The sequence below is a fragment of the Caenorhabditis briggsae genome, assembly GCF_000004555.2.
Source record: "Caenorhabditis briggsae complete genome, chrV, whole genome shotgun sequence".
Taxonomy (NCBI): domain Eukaryota; kingdom Metazoa; phylum Nematoda; class Chromadorea; order Rhabditida; family Rhabditidae; genus Caenorhabditis; species Caenorhabditis briggsae.
Genome location: NC_013488.2, coordinates 2,412,460 through 2,422,150, shown reverse-complemented (window position 1 = coordinate 2,422,150; position 9,691 = coordinate 2,412,460). Strand labels below are relative to the sequence as shown.

The window sequence follows — 9,691 nt, the reverse complement described above, 5'->3', positions numbered from 1 at the left end:
GGACAACCTATCGGAGCCATTATCTCTATTGCTCGGGGGGAAACTGAGGGAAATGGAGGAAAAAACGAGTAGTGAAGAGAAAAAATAATAAAGTTTAGATGAATTTGGTTTTTTCCCAGGAGGGGTTACAATAAAGTACCGTAAGACCTCTAATAGAAGGGCGCCCTAACTACCGTAAATGCTTTAATAGAAGCCCAAGCCTATACGTGCGCTTCAGCCTCAATTATCTCGGTTACTGTGCATGATATCGAAAAGTGGTCGACTGATAAAATGTTTATCATAATATCACCAATGTTTTATCAGTTTACAAATTTTTCATATCTTGCATAGGAACCGAGATATATTTGCTCAAAATGCATGTACCTATAAGGTGGCTACTATTAGAGCAGGTACGGTCGACGCTTAAGGGGGCTTTAAGCTGATCAAAATGAAGGTGCCGGTCTATTGAAGGTCTTACACAATACAATTCCCAACGAAAACAAAAAAATACATAAGAAAAATCTCAAAAACCAAACCTCACCTTGCAAAAATTCTATCCCGCCCGTGTTTCTCGATTGTTGTCGTCGTGGTGCTCGTGTCTTCTTTTGCCGCTCCGTAGGGACTTCACTGCTCTGAAATGTGTTTTTTGTGGTTGCTAAGAGTCTAGATTTGCATTTTTCTACACAAATTTTTTCAAAATTCTACTATCGTGTGCTGAAAAAGATGAAAAAAACCCGCCTCGGACGAACCCAAGACGACGGCATCATCACAAGCGACTCGGAACGTTTTATGGGTGCTCTCTGTCCAAAAAAAGCAAATTTGAAGAATAAAGAGAAGGCAGCTAACGATAATGGAGATTCATTGGGGGGAGAAAAAGGAGAGGAATGGAAAAAAAAGGAGAGTGGTTAATGGTATAGTTCTTATGACTGGTCAGATGATGCTCTGTTTGTTGAAGAAGGGATACTGTAGGTGAAAGAGAAGAAAAGTGAGATGGGGTTGGAGTTAGAATGACAGAAGTTGAAGATAAAGGGCGTGGGGGATCTCAAAGGAAGAGGTGGGATCTACTGTTAGAGAGAGAGAGAGAGAGAGATAAGCAGATTCCAGAGAAAAGAAAAAAGAGGCGGAGCCTAAATTGCAACCTGCGCACGGTTTTCGCTTACATTTTTTTCCTAAAGAATAGATGTGTTTCCCAGGAACCTGTGGGGGTTCAGTTAAGCTGTAGGAAAAAATCCATCGAATTTTTCAGACTTTGGTACCATTTAATAATAGGAAAAAATACAAATACAATCTCAAATTAAGGCCTCAGGAGCTCTCTGTAATAAATTATATAAAAGAGATAAATCTATATCACCACATATTCAGCAGAACAATGCAAAGGAAATTATGCCAGGAAATGGGGAAAAATATACATATGAAAAAGGTAGAGAAGGCGAGTACACAGACAACGAAGAGAGAAAATGTGTATTATGGGAATGTAAGATACTTTATGAGGGTTACTTTTTGTTTACATATTCAAAAGTGCGGTTTTTGTTTTTCAGCGGAAAATTCGAAATGTTTTTTTTGGGGAATAACTGGGAAAGTCTGAAAAAGTGAAGAGATCAAAAGTTGAGTATTAGGATTTCGAGAAATGTTTTAAGAAATCCAGAAATTTCCATTAATGAAACTCTGGAAATTTTTCTTGAATCAAAATGCTTTTATACAAAAATTGCCCCTTGCTGTTGTCAGGAACTTTCTTCCCAAAAAGCTGCGATATGCACCTTTGAGAGAACCAGATGGAACTCCATCTTGGGAACCATACTTAAAAACTTTCAAAATTTACAAAATTAGGAAATTAAAGAGGTCTTCACAACATTCAGAATATATTAGAACACTTAAAATCCTCGAAAAAGTTCCAGTCGAAAATTAGATTTTTAGCTCAAAGTGAGTTAAAATATCAAAACCTTTCGGAATCGTAAGTCCTCGCGTTCCGAATTCACAGAAATTTGTAAGATATCTTTGGAGTATTTGAAGGGATTTGAGCGCCAAAAATTTAAGTTACATTTTCAGACATTCAATTTTTCAAAAAAAAAAAGTGCTACTGACTATTGACGCGCTTGAATATACACATAGTACATGAGATAATTCTCAAAACTAACCTAGAGAAAACCTGATTACTAAGTTAATTTTTTCTAACAGGAGCAATCTTGATCTCAATCTTGCGGCTTACACCTATAATTATTTATCTATGCCTGCCATCTCTACTTAAGTAAGCCCCTCTCTGAAAACCTACTTTCCTAAATTCACAATTATTCTTCTACACATGACATCTTACTCACTAGCCCCCCCCCCCTCTCATGACACCACCATGAGCGTTAAAAAGTGCATCCTCTTTTTGTACACCCGTTTCGTTTCAATTTCGACCTGCTGTTCGTGTCAGCTTGATTGATGAGAAACCATTGGCACCAACACCAAGAAAGACCGAAACAAAAATTAGATGGGGAAAAATGAGAATGAAAAATTGAAAATTTGGAGAGAGGGACATATGGGTGGGATTTGGAAACGACTAAAAAAATGGGAAAATGAGGAATGACAGAAGAAAAAATCAGTACGGAGATTTAAACAACAAAAAAAACCCAATTTGGCTCCAAGTAGCAAAAACCTACTGTTTTTGTGCTAGAAGCCCCCGACGTGCATTTGAGCTCAATTATCTCAATTTCTATAGGAGATATTAAAAATCCGTTAACTGATAAAATTTAGATGATATTATGATACACATTTTATCAGTTGACAAATTTTTGATATCACTCATATGAACCGAGATAATTGAGCTCATAGTGAACTTAATGAGTGGTCTTCTATTAAATCATTTACTTTAGGATATCTTCGACTTTGAGCCGTTTCATCTCGTTTTCTGTGAAATTTACAAAAAATCCGTCAACTGATAAAATGTTGCTAATGTTATGATAAACATTTTATCAGTTGACAAATGTGTCATATCTTTTGAAGGAATCGAGATAATTGAGCTCAAATAACAAGTATCTGACGGCGTTCTAATTTTGAACAATTACGGTAACTCTTTTGGCCGATTTGGAATCATTTAATCTACACAACCAAAAAATATTCATTCTCGCAAAGTTGAAAAAAGCTATTTAAAATCTGAAAGCTAATCTAGCTTTCAGCCTAGATCCCTTGCAAAAATTTATCTTGCTTACATCCGTCCTCCCTTCTACAGTAATCCTCTTTCTTATAGTCATCTTGCTCACAGCCATCCCCATCTACAGTATCCCTCTTTTTTTAAATTCATGTTGTTCACACCCTCTCCCATCTACAGTATCCTTCTCTTATTTTTCTCTTCAAATTCAAAAATCTCCGAGTAATGTGACAGCCGGTTTATGTTTTGACAACATCCCCCACTTCCCCCACTTCTTCGTCCCCTTCTCTCTCTCTCTTTCAAAAAGTTCCGAAAAAAAACATCGAGGGGGGGGGGGGGGGGGGAAGCAGGTGTTGATTGCATCGTGTTATTTGAATATGAACACTTTTGGAAAAAAAAATTATGATTGGAAGAAAATGTCATGGGAACTCCTTCCCATACCCTTTTCGTTGTTTGGGAATATTCGAAATTTCCCAAGCTTAATGATCTGGGGAAATGGGAACGAGATTGGGAAAATGATAGAGATAACAACTCTACCGTAATCCTAGAAACGACAAACTGCAAAATATAGACTCAGACCCTGCTTCCCGAGTACTTCTTTTTCGCTTTTTCTGTCATCTCCGATTCGGCTCACTATGACATTTACGACGCTCCTTTAAGTACCCCGAAATGTTATAAAATAGGAGGAAAAGGAATAGTACTCTTACCTAAAAAATTCGCACCGTTTAGTATCAGTTGTGTCTCTTCAAATGAATACTTTGGTAATCTTCTGAAAACATGCAAATGGAAAAAAGAAACCTAACAGAAACGCAAAATTGAAATCCACCGATATCGTACAGAGAAGACTACATAACTCAACAAACCAAAAATTATGCACCATCCGGAAAAATCATTTGAGTGATTATAAGATTCATTCACAAAAAAAAATTAGACAAAAGTTCGCAAAATAAAGATAGGAACGGTGATTGGGGGAATGCTGAGTGAACGATGACATGGAAGAAAGTGAACGAATCTGAAAAAGACACGAGATAGGAAATTATAAGGATATGGGCTTCAAGATATGTACATGGAGTGAGGGGTTCGAAATTTCAATTTCAATTGGAGGGAGGTGGGAATGAAAAAAGGGGCAAGATCGAATCAAATTTGAGGTTTTGGAACAAGGCTTTGAGAAAATTTGGGGTTTTTGGGGACTTGAACAGAATCATACAAGTGGATAAGGCAAAGATGAAGGAAGAAGCGGAATATGGAAATTTGGGGTTTCTTATAGACAGAGAATTCGAACGATCTGGGCTTATAATTAGAGATATGCCTCGAAGAATGGGAAGGTATGAAGAGTCGGAATTATTCGGAACTTCGAAACTTCAAATTCAACTTGAGAAAGGTGGGAATAAATAGAGAGACATGGTCAAGACTTGGTTGAGGCTTTGGGATGGGGACTTGAGAAATTGGGGTTTTTGAAAACATGGGCAAAACCATAGAGGTGGTAGAGGTGATGAAATATAAGGCAAACATAAGTGGTACAAAGAACTGGGGACAAGGAAAGTTGAGGTTTCGGAGAAGGATTGGGAGACACATTGGAAGAACAGTTGGCACATATAAAGTGGTTGTGTCTAAATTGGTACATATCCAAAAGATTAGATTTAATGTTTAGGTGAAAGAGCCAAGCAATTTAAAAAAGTACAGGGATGGATATAGAAGAGAAGGGACTTGTATAGGACTTGGATGACAAATGCTTGAATTGGAGGAGAAACCCGTTGACACATCGAAGTCCGGGACTGTAGAGTCCTTCTATGGGAAGTAGATTCGCTCTCCTGAAAAGCTTGATTTTTTAGAATGTCGTGAATAGAATCTTTTTTTCGTGTTTTCAGACAAAAGCCACCAAATACAACACGCACCTCTCCCACGAAAAGTCTACATATATCGTCTCGGCAATCCAAAGCTGACGCTGTCGACTCGAGTCTTATTAGACCAGCGAAAGCCGTTTTTTCCTGGTCTCGTTGGGTTGTCTGTGATATAAAAAAAGAGGGTCCATCACGAAATATAGGTTTACAAAGCAAGCAAATTCACACGACGGAGCTACATGGTGGCATTTGTTAGTTTTTTCCCAAATCAACTTACTAATTTCGGGAACCACGAGACGATGACGAGCGTTCCATTGTGGGGCTGGAGGTGGAGGTGGAGCTGGAGCTTGACGGTAGCCTTGACGATAGCCTTGACGGTAGTGTGGTGGTGGACGGGAGTACGGATTGTAGCGGGCGGGACGATGGTAGACTGAAAATAATTTTCAGGTTATCTGATACTTAAAAATTGAGGGGCATTTTGGGGAAAAATCTCATAAGTCGGCAACCCGTCACCCATAAATATTCATCCTAGAATTGTACTTCTCGAGAGACATAAATTCAGAGGAATACCTCTCTAGTAAAATTTTTATTAAGCTTCAAGCTAACCTGTGTGGTTTAACGGTGGAGGAATTGGGTGGTGGTAATCCTGTAGAGTTGCAACCGTCACATGCAATACAGACTCTTCAGCTGGAAACTCATCATCTCCATCTGAACGCTCATCATTTGGTATATGTACAAAAATTTCAAGCTTTTCAAACTCACCATAGTTGCTCATAGCTGCAAATTCCAAACGCATTTCTTCTTCTTTTCTAGCTTGTTTTCTCTTTTTCTTCTCTCTGTTTTTCTCTGCTCTGCTTTTACGTTCCGCATTGGACCGCTTTTTCTTGTACCCTGAAATCGTAATTAAAAAAAGATTTTCTCTGCCGTGGTAAGATGACCATGTCTTTTCCCCTTCCTCTATATAGCACAGATGGCAAAAACTTTAGTAAAAAATTGTAGTTTTTCAAACTCACCATTTTTTATTCTAGACTCCCACTCCAAACGCCGCTGTTCTGCCTTTTTCGCTGCTCTGTTCCTTCTATATCTCCACCTTTTCTTTGTCATTCTTCCGCGTTGTGGTGCATCGGTTTGCGGAGGATTCCAGTCTAAAAAAACAGTTCACTAACTGATCCCTTGTCATATTTCAAATGGAATACTCACCAAGACGGTCCTGGATTGGTATGGGGTTCTGCCGTTCTGGGATACTTTCTGGCTGTGGACTGGGATGGGAATCGCCGACAGGACCATAATCCCAGTCACGTTCTGAAAACATAAGTTTACAATGAAGATCGAATAAAATATAAACTTACCATTAGGGAATGTGACGCGGTCCCAAATATTACTGGCCGGTTCTTGGAGGTACTTCTCCACGTCAGCATCTTTTATGACGACCTCTTCCACATTGACCATATTAAATGACGATGATGCTTCTGGCGACGCCACGGGGTCTTCTGTCTCTGCATCAGAGCAGGTGTCTTGCTCTTCTTCTTCTTGGGCAACATCTTCTTCTTCCCTCATCTCCATTTGTCCACCCTCTTCCATCTCCGATGCGTCCACGGTCTCGGCTTTGAGATTCGCGACAGTTTCAAACCGATCCTTGGCGATCCTGAGGCATCGGATTGCCTCCTCGATGAGATCCAGGTCTTCCGACGTTGGATCCTCGAGGATAGCTTGGAGAAGCCCAATCAACCCTTCCTCTTCTTCATTCTCTAGCTTATCATGCAAGGAAGCCTTTTCATGCAAGGCAGCCTTATCATGAAGGAGATCAGCCTTCCACTTCAAGAACTTTCGGGCGGTTTCTATTCCTTTTTTGGTACATTCGAAGGGGTCCGTTTGGGTGAAGATGTTGCCAGTGATGAACATGACCCGTTGTGTTTTTGGCGGCGGGGTTTGAAGTCCGTCATCAACCTCTTCTTTGATGATCATTCTTTTCGGGACCTGCTTTTTCTTCTCCATCAAAAATAAAAGCCCCTCTTCAATTTCCAGCTGCTCCCAGTTTCTCGCATCTCCCGATTCCAACATCTCTGTCAGCTCGAGCTTTGCTGACATTCTTCTCAGGAACTTTCGGGCTTCACAGATTCCCGCCGCAGTGGTGCACACAAGCGTGGCGGTCCCCTTGAAGCGCTGTCCGATGAATTCGATCGCCGTGTCCGCTCCTGCCAAAAACAACTACATTTTTTTGCTCCGCCCGTCTTTGTGGATTGGTCGAAAGAGGACAGAAAAAATAACGAGTTTTTTGAAAGAAGGGGGGGGGGTGTGCAAAAAAGGGGCAAAAGAGCGGCGGCGTGTTTTTTGAACTAGCGGGTAGAAAAAAGGAATGGTGAGCGCGGACGCGGTGTAAGTTGAAAGGAGAGTAAGAGTTGGATTAGAAATTGGGTGGCATTTTTTGCAGCGACGTTACCAGCTAAGCTACGCGATCGCGAAACTCGACCAACAGCCGGCGGGGCACAATGAAGATATATTGAAACCATCTCCCCGAGAAAACCTCAACGATGAGTATATTTCCTTATCATCTTACCTCATACCGCTTACCTAGACCATGGAAATCTAGACCGCGGTCGGCCGTGACTCACTCAAGCCGTGGATAGGTTGGCGTGGACCAATCAGTCCGTTCTTTCTAATAGTAAAACACTATCATTCCCCCAGAAACCACTACGTCCGCTAGGAAGGCCTATCTCAGAAGTGCCCTATTTGAAGTACTGCGGATGGCCGTGGCCCAGTTTTTCCCCCTCTCACCCCAAAACATCCACTAACCTGGGCTTTGCGTCTCAGACGGTGAGGTCTCCTTCGCTTCTTTGGTCTGCACCATTAGCTCCATTGGCTGCTCCGTGCTCTGACTTGGTACTTGGCGCTCCGGCTCCAAGACTTCCTCCTCATCTAGCGGTTCTTCTGAAAATCATAGATTAAAAAAAATAATCTCTTTAAAAACCAACGTTTTATTTGACGGAGCTTCCATGGCACTGCGGACGACGAAGTGGATGGTTCATCATCCACTCTTGAGGAAACCATCGTCGATGAATCCGAAGTTCCTTCAATCGGCTGCTCGACTTCATCCCCTGAAAACAACTCCATGTGAAAAAAACCAGGTTTAGATTCAAGATAAAAACTAACCGATGAGATTCACCACATCATCGAGAGTCCAATTCTCACTGAAGAGTATGAAATCAGTCTCTTCTGTCCAATCCTCAAAGTTGTCTGGGACTTCCTCCTTGATTTGGCCAACAACAAATCGTTTTTTGGTCATATTGTTCTGGAATTTCTTACGTTACAAAAGTCATTAAACGATACAAAAAACACAAAAGAGAGGAACAGGAAATTTTGCAAAAAATGGGTTTGCTAGACCCTATCATTCAAAATAAGATGCATCGAAAAAAGAGCGAAATGAAGACAACACGAGATTGATCCCATTTCAACTAGGCCAATTTTCCAGTGACTCACAGAAACGAAACAAAACAAAAAAGCGAAATTGGACTAGCGAAAAAACGAGAGACCGAGCGAGCGAGCGGAAATAAACGGGCTGTTCAGAATCAACGAGGTGGAGGGGCGGAGCTTAGTGGGGTGTGCAATAAAGCAAGGGAAAGATTATGATAGACAAACAAGGATGGGAACTGGGGTACTTTTTTTGTTATTCTGAAGCTACAAGGTTCGTAGCGCAGTATTTCTGGCTTATTCCAAGTAGTCAAAAATGGGAGACAGCCAAAAAATAAGCCACAAGAAAGAGCAATGGGGTATAAGTGCACAAAAAGCGAGGACCAAAAGAACGCAAAAAAAAAGGAGAAACATGATGAGGGTGGTCGAGAATGAGAAGGAGAAAAAAGGAGAAAAATGAGAATGACGACGCGTCTGATGGATAGTGCCAAGACGAGGTTGAGGGATGTCCCAAGAAAATGGATGTCCTGGAATTGATGAGATTTGGGGGGGGGGGGTTGTGATGCACGCATCCTAATCAGGGTAAACAAATTGCACACATCCTTAACGAATAAGAAAGCATCCAAGAGCATGAGTTCGCTGTAGAGAGTTTGGAAAACAAACAGTTCTAAAACTCAGTGGTTTAGAATAGCCGGTAAAGTTATCGAGTAGGCGGAGCTTGATGAAGTAGAGCTGTGAAGGGGTGGGGCTTACGATTCTCTCGGTGTGGAGATGCACACCGGGATATAAAAATAAAGACAACATATTGCAGCAAGAATTAAAAACAAACTATTGAAATATTTGATTACCTGTCTAAATTGAAAGACAACGACATCATCGAAACAGTGTCTAAATTGCCACATGTGATGCATAATCATACTGGAACAAAACGGAATGTTTTGTTAAAGTGGGGAAACTGAACAAAGTAGTTGGACACTACAGTCATATTCAAATTTCACCTACAGTAAAACCTGTAATATAAGGTCCCCCGCACTGTCAAATGCGAGCCAGTTTCATCAGTTGACTCATTTTATGTATCGTTCATTTTTACCGAGATAAGTGAGCTCGAACTTGACGGGGTCCATCTATTACAGGTTATGCGTTATGTAAAAACGCATCTTTTTTCGTCACAGGTAAACTGCGAACGGACCCGTTAAGGACTCTCCGCGTTCGCGCGCGGTTGAAATAGGAATCGTATGCGGACCGTACGCGAACCGTTTCCAGCAAAACACATCACATTATTGCGGGTTTCTCCGTATTCTGTCCGTTCGCGAACTCCGTATCCGATCCGACC

The 9,691-nt window shown here is 41.0% G+C and overlaps 1 protein-coding gene across 1 annotated transcript; it reads right to left on the bottom strand.

Annotated features, from left to right (window-relative positions):
* Nucleotides 1–4,897: 4,897 nt before the first annotated feature.
* CBG26637 lies at nt 4,898–8,233 on the bottom strand (the record flags this gene model as incomplete). Its single annotated transcript, XM_045236709.1, has 9 exons — nt 4,898–4,920; nt 5,228–5,380; nt 5,557–5,658; nt 5,964–6,095; nt 6,151–6,252; nt 6,300–7,145; nt 7,744–7,878; nt 7,923–8,045; nt 8,101–8,233. The coding sequence occupies 9 exons, from the start codon at nt 8,231–8,233 to the stop codon at nt 4,898–4,900; spliced, it is 1,749 nt and encodes a 582-aa protein (XP_045100622.1).
* Between the last annotated feature and the right edge of the window lie 1,458 nt (nt 8,234–9,691).